Below are 22,016 nucleotides of genomic sequence, written 5' to 3'. Positions count from 1 at the left end.
TGGGAGGTAAACACGTTTGAAGTGTTTCGTGTGGAAACGCTAGTTATGTTTTAATCGGAAACAAAACGGGGAAAAAATTGGGGCCATTTGATTGACATTAGTGCTGAAATGATGATTCCATTTATTAATTAGGTGCACTTTTCTTCTGCTTCTTTGTGAATCGGTTTTGTCGATCTGTTTATCGGTGAATCTTAGTTGTTTTATGTTATTGGACATTTTGGAATTTCAGACTGAAAGCAAAAAGTCAGGATTTGAACCCTCAGAAGGTGATAAGATACTTGATGGGGGATCATCTCGTCTTTGAAAGGTCGCAGAGTTAATAAGACTCCCACAACATAAATATTACATTCCCCTCCGCTCCATCTTGATCGATCACACACACACACACACACACACACACACACACACACACACACACACACACACACACACACACACACACACACACACACACACACACACACACACACACACACACACACACACACACACACACACACACACACACACACACACACACACACACACACACACACACACACACACACACACACACACACACACACACACACACACACACACACACACGGTGAAAGTTCTGACTAATGTGGCTCCACCTTATCTCAGCAGGTGGAAGCTGACATCAGCACAAACTTGGGGGGGAAATAATAGATGTGGAGTAATGTAGGCTTATACAGCCCCATCCTTCTCTGCCCTCCCCCCTCCTTTGCTCTCATTAAAATGCGTCTCTCTATCCGGAGAGCGGCCACAGCGGTCCTAAGAACGCAAAGGCCGCGTTTTAAAACAAACCGCCTTCTCCATCTAATTCCTGCACAAATGTTTCTCTCAAACAGTCACGTCACCCACCCCCCACCACCCACCACCACCCCTCGTCTCCCAACAGCAAAATCAATTAATCTATTCCCAATCCTTGAGCCGCTAATGCATGAAGCCATTACTGAATTTCCAATTTCGTCCGCAGGCTTTTGGTGGCATTGACTCTCTCTGACAAAAAAAAAGAAGAAGGGGGTTTGGGCATTTATTCAAATGGCAGAGAACAACACCGAGGGCAGAGAGAGAAGGGAGGAGCCCCGGCTGAGAGGAGCGTACGCAGACGTCGCTGCTGTTCCTCAACCACCGGTTTTCAGATTAACGGACAGAGAGTCTGGAACCGCCTGCTGCTCACTGGATCCGGGATCTTTTTCCATTTGACTTCTTGACCGTCGACTGTAACAGCTCAACGACAGTGGAGAGGCCATGGCAGGATTTATTCAGCCATGACTTGGGTCAATAACGGTGTCCCAAAGAGCTCAATATTAAATAAATCAATAAGACATAATGAAACAAATAAGGAGATGAACCAATTGAGCAAATAGTTATAAAAACGAAGCGTGAATTGTCTTATTATTTTGTTTCATTGCAGTATGGTGATTAGATATAGTACAGAATATGATGAAATAAAAAAATATTTAGTTACATGTGAGAATAATGCGTTGAATTTTCTTCAATTTACGAATAATATTTATTCAGCCATTATTGAACATTTTGGAGGCCCCATGAATCTGTGCTTCAAGTCTAATACTTCTAATAAACATCTACATCTATAAAAATAGACCAAAGCATCGGTCTGAAAATGGTCCCAACCAATTTCCACCCGAATGCACAACAGCACATTTAACACAGGAAAGTTGAGCGAAGACAAGGTGACTCATTTCCAAATGAGATCAATTCACGATTCTTAAAAAAAAAAAAAGGTCAACATTTACTGAGCGAAGGACACGCTGCGTAAAGCCCGCAGCTTTCATTCTAAATCCTCTCCCCCATTCCAGAAAGCCACGTGGTCTGAAAGCTGTGTTTAAAAGATAGTAAAAAATTAACGTCTGAGAGCTGAGGGCAGCGCGAGTGCGAAAAGACTCAAAGACAGTCGGAAGATTAAACCCAAAAGAGCAACTTGGAGAGGCTTCAGCACAGAATTATTAAAACACGGGTGTTGATGACACCGGGTGAGGAGGAGCGAAGGCAGATACTGTGCATGGGAGACGTTCGACTCTCGGGCTACGTTAAGTATGTTAAATATTATTCACGCATCAGTAAATACTGAAATTAGACCGACACGGCTGTGGGATAAAGTCGCGAGAGCAAAAACACATTTATTTTTATCGTCTCACGCTTTATGATGCCAGTGAAACGTTGTCGCTCAGCGGGTGAAAATCTGCTCTCTGGTCCCGATATTACAATATTTAAAAAGTCTAATTAACCAAAAAGCCAAGATCAACACTGACCTCCATCAGAGGACACCCTGACATACAGGGGGAGGACCGGTACTTCCATCACTATTGGAAATCCCTGGCTCGCATGAGGCTGCGTGAAGTCGACTCTAATGGGACTCCGATGTATTCCATTTGTTTCACGTTATCTTTTCAGGCAAACAGAAAACATCTGTCGGATCATAAAAATACATTTTGAATAAACGACACGCTGCTGGATAACAGGTTTTTCCTCTCAAGTAGGTTTAACGCCGTGTGACCGAACCAAGCAGCAACGTACGCGGTGCTACGGTTAGAAAGGCTTTCTTTGACATTGGGAACTAAAATGGCACTGCCGGCGCCACAGGTAACTCCTGAAAGCGGGTGCTAATTTGCAGTTATAAAAGCACTTAAATACACACATTTAGTAAAGCGTATTCAGTTTCGAGTTGAATACTTTGCTGGGTAATGTGCAGGACGTCTCCCTGGAGGCGCGACAGAAATAGAGCAGAGTGGCTCACGTATCATCTTACCTTTGGCTGTGTTCATTAAGAGTGTTCCTTTTCTTTTTTGTACAAACTGTAATGGTTTAATAAAAAGGATTCATGTTCAATTGTGAAATGTTCGAGTTAGTGTACTTTGTCTCAAATGCCTGAAAAATAAGGTACGGTAGAGGTTCTTTGTATGGTTTATACATGATATGCAGCACTCTGGATCTGGTGGTGTGTTGTAAGCACATCTGGGCCGGACATAGGATAAGTTGCATAAGACAATAATCAACACGTTCATACATTTGTACACATTGGATTGGATGGGATGTAAAACCAGAAAACACACGTGTGTGATGTGTTGCCGGCCTGATGGAGGAGGAAAGAGTCTTCATCTTAACACACAAAGATGGCCGTCTCATTTCCAACATGCCCAGTGGCTCAGCCCACCAGCTGGGTCCCTCATTCTCTCCTCCGTCAGTCGTCATTACGAACACGAGCAACGCGGCGAACTCAAGGCGCCGTCGCACACCGTGGGCTCTATAAAGCTCGTCGGCTTGGCAACCGCATCCCATCGCTCACCGCGCCGCTTCTCCCGTTCTGGCCCTGGGGGCGTCGGCTTCCTCTCAGGCAGCCGGGCCCACTGACTGGAAGTGAGAGGCCACGGTGGCCGGCCTCCTGAGATGGAGACAGACGGTCTGAGAGCCCGAGAGTGCGGCGTAATTTTTTTTTTTTTTAAACGATTCGACGCGCAGACACCATTTATAACGATATCGAAGTTCCCGTAAACTGATTATCTGATGGCACAGATCAAACTGCATATTATCTGGTTGAATGGGGGGCGTGTAAATATAGCAAATGTCAATAAGTGCTGGTGAATATTGTGAAGCTTGTGATGTCATGCGAGGTATTGAATTATGTGCCGAATCCACCCAGAATAAACAGTGTGCAGCTGCTGGTTAAAAAAAGAAAGAAAGTCTGACTCATTAAAAAGCGGGAGGGGTCGTTACAGGATTTCAGCTAATTGAACTTCAGACGAAGCTAATGGGATCATCTCATCTCACAGTGGCAGTAATGGAGGGCGGCGCCAATTGGATTAACGCACAAAGACCGACGGAGCTAAGTAGTAGGAGAGCGAGCGGTGACCGACAAAAAAACAAAATCAGAAAACAGTGAGCAGGGTCGTGAAGAAGTGAATGCATCGAGGTCGATTCGGACATGAAACAAAAGAAGGGTGGGGGGGGGGGGGGGGGGGGGGGGGGGAGGAGCTCACCATGTAGTGCAGGTCGTCGAACCCGTTCAGGAGCAGCTTGCTCTCGTACTGCGGCAGCCCCACGTGCTCCAGCCAGTCTCCCACGGGCTGGTCCAGCAGCCGGCCCGCAGCACCTGCCGACAGGGGAAAGCGCTTCAGCAGGGAGAAACCTTTCAGCCGGTAGCAGCGGCACTCCGAGGACGAGACGTGACACTGCCACATCATCCTCGGCCAGCAGAGCCGAGCGCACCAGCAACAGGAGGGCGGGGGAGACAGCGTCCCCTGGGGACGGGGCGTCGGCTCCCGCGGGACAGCGGGGGCCGAACCGTGGTCGCCCGAGATGGCTCAAAGTACCCCCTGGTGTCGGGGGCTGGAGGAGGCGATGGAGGGCTAGGAGCTGGCGGGTCTACCAGAGCCGATACAAAACAAGATGCCGCCTCACTTCACCGCTGCAAATGTGACGATAAAGTTCATATCCAACTCAGGGGAGGGGAGTCAAAACGGCCCATGTCAGGTGGAAGCGTTTTCTGCAGCTGATTTAATGAATCCCTAGTTTAGTAATGAAGAGCATCTCAGAGGGAGGTAAACAACTCGCTCCAGGGGGGGGTGGTGGGGGGAGAAGGCAAAGTCTTTCAGCCGCATTGGAAACTTCTTTGGAAACTCGTCGTCAAGCAGCCGGGAGACGGGTAATTACCAAACGGGCTCTCCTTCCGATTCACCTGCTCTGCATTCAAATCCAGCACGCACGGTTCGGGACAGGAACCGACCCGAGGGCGGCGGCGACGGGAAACCTGCCGTCCCCGTCTGTCACGAGCCCAGATTGATTGAGAAGAAAAAAAGACACACCGACGGGCAGCTTGAGCCTGAACGGTACACGGTCTGACGACTCACTTTCAAAGCCAAGAACACATTTTTTTTTCTAGCAGTATAATACACACTTACATTCCCTAATCGCATCTCAACCACAGCTCAAAGTGAACGTCATTGCCCTGCCGATAGAAAAGAGTTACATACCACCCGGACGTGTTCTACCTCGCGCCGAACAACACATTAACAGAGCGGACAACTCATTCTGAAAGCTTCTCTTTCCCTCGCCAGTGCTCTCGTCCATCGTCTATTTCAACCCGGTGCAAAAGCGATCCTGTTTTAGGGGAGGCTCCCGAGACATAAATCCCATTTTGGTCACACGAGAAGCATGAAAATGTGGAGGAGAAAAGAAGAAAAAAGAAACGAAAAAGAAAATCCCAAAATCAAGGATCCAATCAGCTATACTTCAAAGACCACTTAGGTAATAGCTAACCCCCACCCCACCCCTCCAACCCCCGCCCCAGAATGAACTCCAGCAGACGTAAGAGTGCTAAAAACTGTCTCTACTGAGTCTGGCAAGAGTCTTTGAGATGCGGTCTAGATCCACTTCTAGAAAACAAAAACAAAAAAACAGCCGTCAGTCGTCCCCTCTGGGCTGAGGAGCGGAGAGGACCACCTAATCCTACAGATGCCGAGGTGGCGTCCTGCTATCGTCCGGGCTGTTCACAATTCTGCTGCCTGCAATTCCTCTCTCCTCCCTAACTCTCTCTCTCTCTCCTCATGGCATACGCTTACCAACCACTCCCTCTCTCTCCCTCTCTCTCAAACACTGCAGGTGGCTGCTCTGTGTCAGTGCGAGCTACCGTCCCCCCACCCCACCCCACCCCACACTCCTCATTACTCTTGGATATCAGTCTCTTTCTTTTCTCACACTCGTTAAGTTTCCTTCAACCCTCCTCCGTCATCTCCTCCTCTCTGATGTGGAAGTAAATCAGTAAAGAGCCGAGTCTGCAGGCACAGAGACAATCAGCGCCGCTCTCCAGTCAACACCGAGAGGAGGCAAACACTGGAGAGGGGGGGGAAGGGGGGGGAGTGCATCAAACAGCCCGTCCCTTGATGGCCTCCTGACAGCAGCTTCAGTGAGACGGCGCCGAGGACACGGCAACCGATCGAGGCTCAGACGCGGCCGAGTGGACTCAGACACGTTCGGGCCAGACGGATACAGCGAGCGACGGGGGCCCGCCGCCGACTTCACTGCAGCGGCGCTGCAAAGCAAAAACGAGCACGTCCCGCGCCACCCGACATGCGTACTGGTTAATATTTTAACAGCTCCCTCACCAGCGTATATATCAAAACAGGAGGGCTACAATGAGAGGAGGACACACAACTTTGTGTGAAAATCCACTGCCGGAATATGTTTAAAAGAATAATGTGGCTGGGGCAAAGTTTTGAACTTGAGGGGCACGACGGAGAGGGACAATGTGTGAAAAGCTGAAAGGAAGAAGTCGATCGTTTGGGTTTACAGTCCCCGGGCGCCATCCGTCAAACCACGACGACAGGCTTTTGAAAAGGGTAACGGGTACAGAATCCTTAACGCGGCGAAGAGCTTGATCTAATAAAGTGTCTCTCAGGCATTTTGGTCTTGAAGAGAGAGAGAGAAATGTACTTGGTACCTTCACATGCAGGTTTAGGGACCGGTACTTAAAAAAACAAGCTGGTTTGTGTGTCACACACACACACACACACACACACAAACTGCCTACCAGCATTATACTATTCCACCCTCTTCTCCGACGCTAACCGAACCTCCTTCATTGATCGTGTGTCATTGATCGGGCACCTGATTTCCCTTGAGGGCACGTATTGTGATGAAATGACTTGGGAGGATGATTTGAAAGGAAATCCAAGCGGGTATAGTACAAGACAAGCAAAACCCATTGTCAAAAGAGACAATAAACCCATGTGCATCACACACAGGCAAAGAAATACATGCCCACTTCCAAACGGGTAATCTAGGGTTTCAACATTCAACGATGGAGGGCTCGCAGTAAAATTGACAAGAGATTAATAATGCAATGGAGGGGAAACTGTATGACAGACGTGAGTAAAAACAAGTGTTTCTATTCATTCTTTTTCTTTCCAAACTTTCAGAAATATAACTGTTGAACTCTGACATTTGACAGCATGAAAAAGGGGCAATGATGATCACACTGTACCTGGTGTTGCATATTGCTGATCTCTGGAGAAGTCGATGCCGGCACCAATCAGCGTCATGATCTTCTCGATCTGAGGACGGGAGCAGAAGAGGGAGACCCCAGTGAGCAAAGCTGGAGGAAGCCATCGCACGTTTAGCCCGACCGCCACCTCTCACCAGCCACAAACACACAGAAACACTCCCCCCCCCCCCCCCACAAGCCGTTAGCACTAAACCACCAATCGTTACCGTCACCCTGCAAAAAGGAAAACGACAAAGAGTTAAGGGAAACCGTAAGCGAGAGAGAAGTCAGTCACACACACACACACACACGTGGATTTTATGGAGACGCATAAATAGAGATTTTGAAGGGCATCTTAAACAACCGCGGCCACGGTTGATTGCCTTTATGTCTCATTTATGGCCTCGGTCATGTCTATTGGCTCTAGACTGCAGGTGGCTGTGTCTCATCTTCTTGCCTGGAGGCCAAAAAACTATTCTGATTTACAGAAACAATCTGTTGAGGCGAATGATCGCAAAGCAAAAGCGAAGAGGAAGAAGTGTGCGAGGCGAAGGAAATTATACGGATGAGGCGATGCATGCTTGTCGTATATATATATATATATATATATATATATATATATATATATATATATATATATATATATATAAATAAAAGTTATCGTCGTGATGTTTGCTCCAATCCAGTGTTACAGACAGAGTTAAAGTCAAAGAGGGCGTGAGAAGAGACATCACCATGTTGTCTTGCAATGATGTCATGCATCCCCACAGAATGCGCGTGTTGGCCACTGATACATGGACATGCATAAAAATATCCTCTAAAAAGGCATTTAACAAGCAGATAAAGCAGAGGGTCACTGAGCTGCTATATTACACCTGTCACAGCCCAGAAACATGGCTCCCCCTTTCAACCAAGGTAGAGTCAGTGCACTTGTCAGGTGGCGTCACTCCAATATAAAAACAATGCAAACATCTATCTTTATTCTGACTTTCTTTATTCTGACTTTCTGGAAGCATTGGAGGCGATCGTCCGGGCTGCTGCTTTTAAAAAGCCCCGAGACAGATTTTATGTCCCCATTAGTGTAATTACATAAAGCAATAAAGTGCAATCAGCAGACTAAAGTCCACATTCGTCGGGGTCTCATCATCAATCTGCAGTGAAATGACATCTAAATTGGAAGAGAAACGTCAAGAGACAGAAATCTTTTGAAGGAATTTAAACGAGCCGCTGGATCGGAAATCAGAGCTTCTTAGACTTAGAAGAAAGAAATGAATAATCACGGGGATTATATCATTCCAAAAGGGTTCACGAAGCCCGGAAAAAAGGATCCCATCTACCTCTACAAAGAATGCCCAAAGAGAGACAGAGACAACCCCCTCACCCCACCCCACCCCCCCAAAAAAGGACCAGGAGATATTTATATGAAAGATGGACGTCTTACGCTGTCAACGGATTTAGATCTTCGTTGTTTTGTGGTGGAAGAAGTCGTCGGTTTCTGCTAAGAGAGAACTCAGGGTTTTGTTTTGCCTTCCCATATCGTCACTGTGCCAGCTTTTCTCTGGCAGGGGGATTCGAATCCCCCCTCGTTTTAGACAAAAAATAATCCCATGAAACTGAATGTAACAGGAGCACACTTTCCAATTAATGACTGTACATGTTTAGTGCATGAGCAATATGGAACGATTAAACCACTGAAGAAGCCATCGCCTTGCAGAGCACACTCTGCACATCGCTCTTCTACTCTGCCGTCTCTGATATTTTCATATCCGACATCAATCCTCGGCACTTCAAAACAACTCATGTCCAGTGGGGAGGCGAGGGGGAGGGCGGCGGGGGGGATATTTGAGTGATCAGTCTGCCCGACGTTACCTCTCCATCCTGCCGATTAGAACACAGCGTATTGACCGGACGCCCGATTAGTCACGCCGGCTCGACAAACAACCTCCGTCCATCAGCGCGGCGCGTTCACCCGGGGACATCGGTCATTAAAAAAACAGGGGGGGGGGGGGGGGGGGGGGAATGACGGCGGATTGGCAGCGCCGCTCCTACCTGAACGAAGACTGGGATGAGTCAGCGAAGATGAGCGGCTACCGTTTGTGTAGCCAGACTTGTATATTCTCCATAGCCATATTTGAGGGATAATGTGATTTGGGATTGTGTGTGTAGGAGGTTATTATAGACTAAAATGTAAAAATATTCCACCACTTGGGGGGGGGGGGGGGGGGGTCAACAGAGACAGATTGACATATAATCACCTTCTAAATTGAAAACTATGGCAAACTATAAATTGTGTATTTACACATCCAGCAGATACAGAGCAACCTTTTAGCTCTTATTTTGGTCTCCACCACCTCCTGAAGGAGCAGTGAACAGTTGCAAATCAACTGTTGGGTTATTTCTTGAGCTCAATGGGGGGGGGGGGGGGGGGGGCAAGACACACACAAGCTTTTAAACACGGAAGCAGAGGTTGTGATATTCTGTCCTCCCCATTGTGTATCTGCGAGGGCCTCAGGGGGACCTTTCTGAATGCATTTTAAAAAACACACTCGCAGTGCAGGTAAGGTCAGCGTACGGATGCAAGAACAAAAACACACACACACACACACACACAGCTGCGTTCAGTCTCGGTGTATCAGCATGTCCGGGATAATGAAAAAGGGAATACTATCTGCTCCAATGAGATTTAGAAGCAGCTACCGTGAAAGGCAGGTACGATATTCGGCCGGAGACGGGTAAATATATCCTTATCGGGGGGGGGGGGGGGGCATAGTGATTTCCTCAAGGTAAAACGACAACAAAAAAAGCCTCTGAATTTCATGGTTGAGGACTAAGAAGCTCGGCGCGATGAGAATTCATAGGAGAGGGAGAGGAATGTGTTTTTGTCCGGCGAGAGAACGAATCAATACAGAGATGGAGAGGGGCGTGTCCTTTGTGCGAGCGGGACTCGCGATGAGCGGCGAGCCACAATGAGGAGGGTCAGAAGTCAGCGGCGAGGCGGAGGTCGACAGCTGAAGGGCCAGCAGTGGGGGGGGGGAGACGGTCAGGAGATTAAAAAAAAAGACATGTGAACCCCCATTTATCGGGCTTCTCGCAGCAGGTCTGTGGCTCCGGGATGACGGAGCAGAATATCTGCACTGCGATTCAAAAGCGGAAACACTTTCTTTCATCATTAGCCATGAGGATATCGAACAATACGCAACTAAAAGCTCTGGGGGAGGGGGGGGGATTGCTAAAGGACGCCCGGCAGAGCTTATTCAGGGTGAAACAAAAGGCTGCTTGCAGGGGAGAGAGAGAGAGAAAGAGAGAGAGAGAGAGAGTGCCCGGACCACCGGCCTCAAATTGGCGAGCTGGCACCAGAGCAAGGGCCGGATGAAAACTACGGGCGAGTGAACGGCATCAAGGGGAACGCGAGCAACGCCACCGTCCAGAGCAGGTGCCAACACCTCGATGCCAAAGTGGGACAAAGCGCCGTCAGCTGTCCCGTCAACATCCTCCTGAAAATAGCCCAATGTCATGTGGCGTTAGGCGCAATGTCCGCCCCCCCCCCCCCCCCCCCTCCCCCTTTAAAAAAGGTAGCCTTTAGAAACTTTGCAAACTCATCCCCCAAAAGGATGTCGGAATATATTAATATACATTGTGCAATAAAAGTAAACAAATCCTTTGTGTGAATTCCAACAGAAAGGACACCTATTTTCAGAGGAACACTGAGTAGTGGCTGCACGTCTCAGCCCCCTGTGGCTCTCCCGTGTGTCCCCCCCCCCCCCCCTCCCACGGTGGGGATTAGAGAATAGATTCCCCCCCCTGCTGGTTGCACCGGGCCGCGACACACAGCCCCCGTTTTGGTTTGATCTCAGCGGGTGAAACACACGAGGCGTCCCTGCAACAAACACAGACCACTTATCTCCTCACGGAAAATAAGAGCTGGCCCCCCCCAAAAAAATCCACAAGGAGTCCATGAACATGGCAATACAAGAAGGGAGAAGGGGGGGGGGGGGGGGGGTGGTGGAGGACAAAGAGATGCAGCATGAATTGCCCCCTGTAGATTGTAAAATGCCACAGAGGATTAACTTTTTTAAAGAACACACTAGTTAGTGAGGGAGGGGCTTGAGCTCTCCCCCCCTCCTCATTCTATTGTGTTGTATTTAGCAATCAGCGCATTCCAATCGAAACAGGCGTCACAAAAAATATAATATCCCAAATAAATGCTGCAGTTATTTCTCCCATTCAATTCATTCATGACAGGAAGATGAGATTAATGAGCCTCCGGCGGCGCTGCTGCCGGTAAGAAGAATCGATACTCACAAAAGCTGGTTTCATAGTGGCAACCGGATCCGCGGAGTGCGAATGGAGAGAGAGTGAAGCTCAGAGTGAAGCTCAGAGTGAAGCTCAGAGTGAAGCTCAGAGTGAAGCTCAGAGTGAAGCGGGGCTGTGGACGGCGGGCCCTCTCCTTCCGTCTCTTGTCTAAAAGCTCTCGGCCGCCCTCCCTCTTCTCCCATCTGTGGAGCGAGGTCTGCTGGCCCACAACAATGTGCCCCCTGGATTGTCATCTTCAGTCTGATCCCGAGGACCAAGACCAACCCACATTAGCATGCGCTTTACACACCAGCACACACACACACACACACCCTGTAGAGCAAAACACACACACACACACACACACACACACACACAGGCCAAGACCTCATGCAAGTCAAATCCCCTTGTCTTGAAACCAGAGGCAGTGTATCCGAGGGTGTGTGTTGCTCATGTGAGGGGAACAAAAAAAAGGGAGGCGAGGGTGAAGAAGGACTAAGACCCATTTAGAAGGAATATTTAGCAGACGAGATTAAAATAGGAAAAAGATGTTTTGTTTAAAAAGGTGTGTGTGTGTGTGTGTCTGGTAATGTCCTGGGACCCCTCGCCTAAAGGCTGTCACACAGCCAAGTAGAGTATTCCACGGCAGCCAGTTGGGACCAGCAAGATGGCTGCCAGCTCAGAGAGAAACGGTAAATAAAATAGATGGAGCAATATGGGCCGAGGAGACAGAGAGGAGTTGTTTTCCTTTACAGAGGACACTCCCCAACATCATTAAAGAGAGTGCAGGATGGGTTACGCCCAATCAAACTTTAACTACGTTCCCCGCGCACACTCCTCTCATATGCGATGCACTTTACACCGGCGGTGTGAATATTTCCATTTCAAGCAAACACACACACGGGGGGGGGGGGGCCTTTTTTTTTTTTTTCGGAAAAGGAACGGGAGGAGAAAAGGTTCCCGGGCGCAAAAGAACTGCGAGGCATCCGCAATCACTACTCAAGTGAGAGAGGAAAAAAAGGCGGGCCTCCCGAGTTCATTAACGTTAACCGAATGCTCGGGGGAAAATTGGACAAAAAGAAATGCGCCCTTTCAAAAAAAAAAAAAGTACGACTAACAGACTGCCGAGCAGCGCTTCCACCGACTCGAAAAGCATCTAATCTCATTTAAGAAAAGACGCAATCTGCTGCTGCATCCTCTCGGGTTTGCACGTCACAAATTCAAATGCATGGGGTGAATGTGGAGATCTATAGGTCTCGCAGCGGCGAGCAGATAAAAAGAAAAAGAAAAAAGTCCACGGTATGAATGAATAATTAAGGCCGGATTGTGATGCTCATTGCCAGCAGCCTACTTTCGGATTTCAAATAAGCTTTCGGGCATTCAGATGAACGTAAAGATTGGCCAGTAACAAACAAACAAACACACACACACACACACACACACACACACACACACACACACACACACACACACACACACACACACACACACACACACACACACACACACACACACACACACACACACACACACACACACACACACACACACACACACACACACACACACACACACACACACACACACACACACACACACACACACACACACACACACACACACACACACACACACACACACACACACACGTTATGGAGCAGGCCGTTAATGAGGCCATCGCCTGAAGTGTATCTCCTTCGCACTGATAAGATCTCTTTTTTCCAGCGAGAAGCCAATAATACAACCGGTTGTACCGCCACAAGCTTGAGCTTATTACTCAACTGGACCACAATGTTCTGCAGAGGGATGACGATGTCTCAGAAGCAGCGTCTATACTTTCCTCTTTTAGAGAGTCACAAGTGAACTTTTGACTTTAAAAAAATAATAAAATAAGCAATGAGTAATAAACTATTAAAATAACACCACACTTTTGGTACATTTTGATAGGAAGTTACTGTTATTTTTTTTTATGGAGCTAGACCGATAAAATCAATGAGGCCAATATTAGCTTATTGCAGATATCATATCTTTGTATGTGTCGGCCACCAACAAGAAATAGCAGGAAAGAAATGCCAAACTAGGTTTGAGAGACGGTGTCACCATCCCATAGTTTGTCCACCAGAGAGCACTGAGAGATGGGCTTCATTAACGGAAAACCACCCTCTTGGTATTTGACTTTTGTTTTATTAATCTAAGGCTCTGTATCATTTACGTGATGCGTTTGTGGGAAGAAAAAAAAAGAAAAATCTTAAACTTCCAAATATCAATATCAGCCACAAAAAATAAAAAATCCACAATTGGCTGGGCTATAATTCATTTGTTGACGACATAATTAAATCACAATTGGATATAAATAAATATATATATATATATATATATGTATAAATAGATTATTTAAATGATTTGTGTGTGTATAATACGTAGATGCAACTAAGTTCTATATACAAACACAACACAGTTACATAAATAATAAAGCTAGATCCATATAGGTTTCTTTTACGGCCGATATGGTAAAATGTCGACCTGTGGTGAATTAACCAGAACATAAATTAACATTTTTACAGCTGAAAAATAAACATTTTGGCATTTCTGTACTTCGTTATCATTCATGTATTTCCCTGTGATATACACAGATACCAATATATCTGCAATTAACTATTATAAATTCTGAATAAAATGTGCTTTACGATGGAGCTTCCTGGGTGCGTACAGAGAAGGTCTGAAGGTCACTTTTTTGTGAGCAACTTTAGTCGAATACCAGCTTCAATCTTCCATGAGTGTTTCCTTGGCAGGCTCCGTCAAAACAATAAACTAATTATGTTGTTGTTTGGCCAACGTCTAGCAACGCCAAAGGCAGAAGGAGGCGAGAACCTTCCTCGTGGTGCTCACACCTATAAAAATCCAAAAAGACGCTTCAGGCGAGGAAAAACGGGTTCGATAACTTTGTCGATCTTCTGCAGGAGGCCTCGTACGCTGGCCCCTCCCCTCTTATCCCCTCCCATCTCAAGACAGAAACAACTATTGCACAAAAGGAACCCGTCTCCTCAACTTCAGCCTCGTTGCCGCGGGCTGGCAGGACAGTCATCGCCCCCCCTCCCCGAGCACAGAACGGCATAAACACGACATCTGGCACCGTTTTATGGCCGCCCCCGTAATAAGAATAAATAATAAAGTTGCACTTTCGCAGCGGCGATGAGCAAATGGTGCCAGTTAGAGGAAAGATCAAACAATAATATCTGGTTGAAAGGGGGTCGTAAACATTACACGGCTATGCAAAAATCTTGCAACAATAATACATAATTCAGGTCGTGGCAAGATAAAAAGAGACTTGAAAAAAAGCTAGAAAATTGGCTCAACCTCTCAAAAGAGGTATTTGTATTTCATTCAATTCTCCCAAACAGAATGACAACATCCACTAATTAGGCCTCGGAACCGGAGGGTTTGGACCACACGCCCGCCCCCCCCCCCCCAGAGCAGCCGAAGTATCGACCTTACAGCCGCCATCACCTCGGCTCTACAATCGCCGCGTGGGAACGCCGGGCGGGCGCCGCCGCCTGAGCCCGCGGTGCGCTCCAGAGGGTTCTGGCAACACTCATGCCGCGTGGGAGACGTCGCCGTTGCATGTCGCAGAATATTAAAGATGTAAAAACAATGCGAGGGAACGTTACCGAGAGGAATCGCTTGAACCGAATGCTTAATTAAGAGGCTCGGAGGATGTGGTTAATCCTACTGACAATACGAGGATTGCTGGGCGGGAGAATGGTGAAAGCGCACGGCCGTGTTTACTGTACAGACCGCTGCCCTAATCTCAGTCTATTTATATTCATATAATGCAACAACAACAATAAAGAAAGTGCTTCTGCAAGTGATGCTTCTTGTTTATCTCAGAGTCCAACAAGCTCAGACAAATTCAGGGGATTTTCTTTTTGGAAAACTTTTTGAATAATCCCATACTTCAGCGGTGTGTGTGTGTGTGTGTGTGTGATGGGCTGCCTCGACAGGGACTCAAGAAGCTTTGCGAAGCCCGAGCAAGAGAAGGAGACGCGAGCTGAAGGGAGACAGATCACAGCTTGTAGGTTCTCTCCGAGAAGAAAGAATCTGTCTCTTGTTCTCCTCTCTCGGCTCCTCGGCTCCATTATCCTCATCTTCTCGTCTCCTCTAATCTCCCCTCTCTGGGGCTCGACTCGGCTCTTCATCTTCACCCCAGACAAAGCATTAAAGTGCTGAATGGAGGGCTATATTTAGTTTTAGTATCCACCGATAATAACAAAACACAAGACGGGAGTCAGCAAATACAACAAAAAAAAAGGTACACAAACCTCGAAATCGAATACTCAATATGGAATAATGCGGTCATTGTTGTACCGTGCTTATTGAAAGGCCCTCACTATTATTATGTGCAACAGGTGGCTTTGAGTAAACAGAAGTCTTGGTGGAAGTTCCCTTCAGTCATTGGAGCTGTTTACAGTCGGTGCTGATGTTTTCATCCCATCAGTTTCCTAGTTGTGGCTGCAGCACAAACACACAAGCTTACTTCAGCCTTAAGTGGGGCTTTGTGAAGAAACAAGAGGGCATGTCGCACGCAAGAGGCTGAATGCTTTAAAGTTACCGTTGAAAGAAGAGATTTGACGTGTGTTCTGTTGTATTATTCATGCTTTGCTTCGTAGGGCGTCTCTTGATAACTTTTTACTTGAAGTTTCTTATAGAAAAGTTTGATGCAATATTTTCTTGTCTAACGAAACGTCTTTTTTGGGGTAAATAATTGAAGTTTAAAAAAAAACATTTGAACATACGAGCAACCTTTAACATTACTCAATATCTACTGTATTGGCAAAGGAACCGACAGGTGCGCTCTACTGACCGCGCTTTGTGTCCCGAAACGGGGCGCTGACACTTACCTCGTCCCATTCTGAGGTGAAAGAGGGAGACTTCTCCAGCCTCTTCTTGCCAGTGCTACAGTTAGAAACCGACTCGCTGCGGTTCCCCAATCCTCCGTCCTCCTCGCTAGGGGGCGACACCAGCAAGTCGGAGTCAGACTTGGAGAGGCTGCGTGCCAGCTTCAGGTCCCCGGGAGGACGCATCCGTACGGCGGACACTGCCCCGGCCCCGAAGTCCCTGGGCTCCTTGTTCACAGTTGCGTAAATTGCTTTGGGATCACAGTCTGTCAGGATGGCGGCCATACTGGGGCGGCTAGGCGGCGTTGCAGCGGCTGCTACTACTGCTACTACTTCCTCTTTTACTTTGGCAGATTTCCTTGGTTCTGGCTGGCCCTGGTTGGACGGCGCAACACCTGGAAGCCTGAAGGGCTCCTCGCGGCTGTCGAAGACCGGAGAGGATCCGTGCAGGAGGCCAGTGAACTGCTCCGGGACGCCCGCTTCCTGATCCTCGCCGAGCTGGGAGTTATCTAGAGGAACGAGAACAAGAAAGGGGCAAAGTCAGTGAAGAAAGAGAGCCGCTTTGCGAGGGGCTGGAAAGAGTGCTTCTGACTGAGGGGCCGATCTTTAGAGCAGAGCTAATACGAAACCGCCCACACCAGCCCAGAAACAGATCTGTAATTGTTTCCAACCAGGAGTGACGGAGAGAAGAGAAAAAAAGAAAGAAAAAAAAAGAGGAGAGATGGAGCAAGGAGACGCGTATGTTGGCTGGAGTTATGACTGAATTCCTAACCCAGCTTGACGACGGTCTGCTGGTGCCTCGCTGCCTGCATGTTGTCACGGGGAGCCGTCGCTCGTCATCTTCGTGACTTCGTGGCGTGCGAAGGCCATTCATTTCCCCCAAAATGACACAACACTGAGAATCCCCCCCCCCCCCCCCCCCCCCCCCCCCGCAAGGCTACCGACTAAAACATGCGTGCAAACACAACAGAATGAACAAGAAGACCCTGAGATATCGCCAAGAGGAGTGAAACTTACGTTGGCTTCTCTCTCTCCAATGAAATAACAGCTCCTTAATGAGACCGACTGGCAGGAGCAATTCGAAAAACAATTAGATTGTCCCTGGGGAATTACTGCCACCTAAAACCTCTTCGGATGAGGCGGCCTCCGTCCTTCTACAGCGGCTTTAGAATATAATCACTCGTCCGTGCGGTTCGGTCGCCGTCTTCTTCTTTTTGAACTGCGGCGACGCGGCTTGTCGTCTGACCAGCAGCCCCTCTGTGTTTCCTGGATTCTAATTCTAGCCCTTAATGGTGGCTCAGGAATGGAAATTCGAATCGGCTCCTCTCCTCCAGCAGGCAGACTCCCTGATAATTAGCCCTGTGACACATGGCGAAGGTGTGTGTGTGTGTGTGTGTGTGTGTGTGTGTGTGTGTGTGTGTGTGTAACACTTGTGTGGCCAGTCTCTGCCAGGGTGACAGGGTCACGGTGTTCGGTGACAGTGACTCTGTGGCCAGTGACACCACGGGGAAAGAAGTGACCCCCCCCCCGTTGCAACATTTAGTTTGTCCTTCACAGACGAGTTTCTCTCAACCGGCCCGAAAAAACATCAAAAGAGCCGCCTGCGAAGACGACGTATCTGCAGCACACAAGGGGGAGGAAGCGTTCGACACGCAAAACGTTCCCAAATTACCGTTTCAGGGCCCATTTGCAGTGCCAATGGAATGTGCCAAACAACGCCCTGAACTCCATTTTTACAAGTTTCTAAACACTTAAACATCTCGTGTCTGTCTGTCCATGTGTGTGTGTTATGAGGAGTGAGTGTACTGCGTGCATATGTTCAGGACCACAGCCAAACACCCACCCTCTCCTTGGCAGCTAAGGGGAGCGTGAACGCCCAAATGAGCACATCCGTGCGGTTCCAACAATCTCTCACATGGCGTTTTTTAAACCATTGCAGAGACCCCCGCACCCTCCGCTTGGAAAAAATGTGCACGGACGAAATCTGATGTTGTTGCAACTCCTATAGAGGGGGGGGGGGGGGGGGTGGGGTCACCGCAGAGGTGGGAATGCGTGTGTTTCATTTGGCGCCGTGCCTCGCTCGTGATGTCACGTTATTGGTCTTGCAGACGCTGCAGTGCCGGTCCTGGACGTCGATCCCGCCGTCCAAAGTCAATGCGCCTATGAAACCTCCGCTTTCTTTTTATTGGATCAAGTCAATAAGGAACTTATTACATACACATGTAAAAGATAATTAAAGGGGTGTCGGGGTGAGTGTATATTTGCTGTTGTTGCTTTGTATTGTTTGGTTTGGTTTGTTTGTCTGCCGTTTTGTTTTTATGGGTTTGTTTGTTGTTGTTTTTGTTTAGTCTTTCTGTACTTTATTATTGTCTGTCTAATTTTGGTATTTATGTTTAATGTTAATATATTTAAATGAACATAATAAAAAAACTTAAGTGATTAGAAAAAAATTAAAAATAAGGAACTGAAGGCCATCTTATTGATATTTGGACATTTACATTAAAAGTGAGAGAACAAATGCATATTTTGACAGTGAAGAACAAATATCCATTATACGCATATCCATGACGTACAAATCTCCCAAAAGAAATATGGAAACGGCGTACCGAGCACTACTATGGTACTAAAGGGACAGTTCACCCCACACCCAATTATTTATATATATATATATATATATATATATATATATATATATATATATATATATATATATATATTCCTGATCAGTGCTATTTATCAATCTAGATTTCGTCTTCTTCACTTCCTACACGAAGCTGCTCATGTATTTTTTTGTGAACTGTCCCTTTAAGTGGATGCATTTAGTTCCATAGCCAAACAGGTGCTTTCCACCTTTCAGTCTCTCGGCGCTCGTCCGTGGCATTGCAGTTCATAACAAGCAATCAAAACAACTCTCCATTCCTGAAGCCGCTTGGGTGAACCAGGAAGTGCTTCACTGGCATGAGGAGGGAACCAACTAATGTTAAATGGTCCGCGGGAGCTTTATCTAGTGTGCAGACTCGATTTTTCAGCATTTATTGTTTGTGTGCGTTTGTGAATATAATTTTTTCACATCCATTATGAGGATAAGAATGCATGACTGTAAAGACAAAAGAGCAGAATAAAGATAGAGTTGACTCTAACTGTGTGAGAATCATAGGACGCCACCACTTGTGAGAAACATCCCTTAAAGAAAGCCCGACACCGGGGTGGGAATCTGTTGGGAAACACTATATTCCTGCTGAGAACAGCACTGTGTTTGTGACAGATGATTAACACCCCGGTATCGCTGACCGTGCATTTCTCCTCCCACAGAGTGCTGAGGTCTCGTCCCGGACGGTCCACACAAGGGGGCGGGGGGGTGATGGGGGGGGGGGGGGGGAAGAGATGAAACGGGACCTCGGGTCGCTTCAAAATCGTTATGAAAATCACGTCCGGAAACTGGCTCAGACGGCGGTCCGCGTGTGTTTTAGGTAAAACACAGAAGTGTGCAAAATCACAAAGTGGTATTCGTACAGAAACCAAACGAGTGGTTTTTGTGGCTTTAAAAAACAACAACAATAAAACAGGAAAGGAGAGTCACTAAAGGACAATATTCAAGGAAAAAAAAGGAAATGAAAGGCCCTCTGTGCTTTAAAGAGTTTCACATTTCACTCAACACCAGCCTTTTAACAACGACTGCAGAACTGACTCACGTATTCCTGAGTCATGTGGTCATTTCAAATTAACCAAACGGGGGGGGGGGGGGGGGGGGGGCGTGTATCACCATCGAGATGAACATGTGTCCTCTTAGTTTTAACCATCGTCATCCGTTTATGTACAAGAAGCAATACAATCAAGAACCCACGTGCTCAGGGAGGACTCCATCATCCACCAACTACATTGAGATCAAATGTCACAGTTCCTTTTCAAACATACGTGAAAAATAATTGATATCAATAAAAGATATCTGCATGTGCGTCCCCGAGGCCCACGCTCCCTTACCTCCACGGTCCACGCTTGACGTGGCACATCCGGCTTTACGCGGGATGTGGATCTGGAGATCGGGCGGTCACGATCTGATCGAGAAGTCTTTTTCACGTTGGCAGTGAAATGAATTCTTCTCCACTCGCAGTGTGTCAATCAGCCCGCTCCCCACAAGTCAAATCCGCTCTGCTGCTCCAGAATGCCAATCACGCATTCCCTGGCAGCGCTAATCCGAGCCCGCCCGGCTCACCCTGCTAACCCAAAATGCATTCCTCCCGTTTCATTGACATGCTCGGCTCCCCCCCAATACGCTCCCTTCCCTCACAGCATTTGCCAGCAGCAGCAGCAGCAGCAGTAGTTGTTGTTGTTCCTTATTAGGTTACTAAAATCAGAAAAGAGGGATCGAACTCACCTCCTGCTGGCCGCGGGCTGCCCCGTCCAGGAAGGTGCAGGGTGTCTCTCGTCTTGCTGGGGGCTCGCTGGTCGTTTGGGCCAGAGGGTTTACGCTGAAGTGGGACGGAAAAGTAAATACATTTAAAAAAAAAAAAAGCTTTACTTACATCTGTCAATCAATTCTCACCTCCCAAACACAATCGTCTGCAGGCAGCCAATGAATAGCCCTGGCTAACGTGTGAAAGAAGGTGCTCTCTGATCGATGCCTGCGTGGCAGGTTTGCCCACATCCGCCATGATGTGACTCACCGGGGCGCCACGTGAGCGCAGAGAGGACACCATGCGGCTCATAAAGAATGATTAGGCTGCTGGAGGAGCACAGCTAATCCAATAAGGGCTTGAAATAAAAAAAGATGGGAGCAGATATTGTGGGCAGCAGGTGGGGTGGCGGGCAGCAATACTAATTTTTAAAAAAAGAGCTAACTGGATGATAAATTGGAAAAGGCAATAAAATAAAAAGACCTAATAGGACAATAAATAGAGCAGACGGCTTCACACAGACGACCAGTCATGAGGGCCAGTTTAAGACGACGTGCGCCTTCTGCTGACATATGACTGGGAAGAGAACGTCAACTGGATTATATAACCGGCTGTGGCCATGCTCCAGATATCAAATTCAAACTGCAGCTGAGATCTCTGACCGTCAAAGCCCAATGCATATGTTTTTACTTATTCTACAACTTGCAGGATTCGGTAACCGAAGAGGAATGGGACAAAAGGTATGTTTGAGATTGATGTAGCGGTATAAACACGAAACATATGTGAAGGATGAAAGGAAGAATGTTAAATGTACCTGAGGTAGGACATTGTTGGAAGACTGTTTAGTGGTGTTCTCATCTGAGGAATAAAAAAGAAAAAAAGTTAGAACAGTTTTGGCCAGATGAAAGATGCTCTTGGCCATTTCAGAGAGGTCAATACATCTTTAAAGTTACAGACACTTCTGATTGTCAAGGCAGACAGAAAGGGATATATAATAAAATCATCTATTATGCATGGCGACATATCGAGCTTCAGATTAATCCCACTGCCATTTAAACAAACCGGTTTTAAAACAGATGGGAAACTAATCATTTGACATTTTGTTTCTAACTAATGGGTGGAGGACACGAAACACCATCATTTATCCATACAAAGGGAGGGTGGGGCACGATGACATCAGCGATTAAACTCCAACCCTTTTAGCTCAGCGACGTTCCCTCATGGCGCTACAGTGAGGCCGACGCCGGCGGGCCCCCCCGAGGGGATGCTTTTCAAACTTTAAACAGCAAGAGGATCAAAATGGCCCTCCTAATTTAATCCCATTTAATCCAATTACATGCGGTGCCATTCATCAGCGTCTGCTCAGGTTGGGCACGAGTGTCGACCGTATGTGTGTGTGTGTGTGTGTGTCCGTGTGTGTGTGTG

General features: G+C 47.4%; 1 protein-coding gene across 13 annotated transcripts in view; it reads right to left on the bottom strand.

Annotated features, from left to right (window-relative positions):
- LOC117734107 (ankyrin repeat and SAM domain-containing protein 1A-like) overlaps positions 1 to 22,016 on the bottom strand; it is a 55,131-nt gene that overhangs the window by 10,705 nt on the left and 22,410 nt on the right. For 10 of the 13 annotated variants that reach the window (XR_004609781.1, XM_034538206.1, XM_034538207.1 and 7 more), the window contains 6 exons: positions 21,406 to 21,449; positions 20,573 to 20,666; positions 16,201 to 16,706; positions 8,451 to 8,507; positions 7,010 to 7,079; positions 4,008 to 4,120 (listed from right to left, as the gene is read on the bottom strand). Coding sequence is in view for 12 of the 13 variants with exons in the window: in XM_034538206.1 (XP_034394097.1) it covers positions 4,008 to 4,120; positions 7,010 to 7,079; positions 8,451 to 8,507; positions 16,201 to 16,706; positions 20,573 to 20,666; positions 21,406 to 21,449 (884 nt within the window). In the remaining variant the exon portion in view is untranslated. The remainder of the gene's footprint in view (positions 1 to 4,007; positions 4,121 to 7,009; positions 7,080 to 8,450; positions 8,508 to 16,200; positions 16,707 to 20,572; positions 20,667 to 21,405; positions 21,450 to 22,016) is intronic. The other 3 variants (XM_034538202.1, XM_034538209.1, XM_034538199.1) reach the window with 2 other exon arrangements.

Source organism: Cyclopterus lumpus, chromosome 7 (assembly GCF_009769545.1).
Source record: "Cyclopterus lumpus isolate fCycLum1 chromosome 7, fCycLum1.pri, whole genome shotgun sequence".
Lineage (NCBI taxonomy): Eukaryota > Metazoa > Chordata > Actinopteri > Perciformes > Cyclopteridae > Cyclopterus > Cyclopterus lumpus.
Note: the sequence above shows the minus strand (reverse complement) of the source record. Positions and strands in the feature narration are given on the sequence as shown.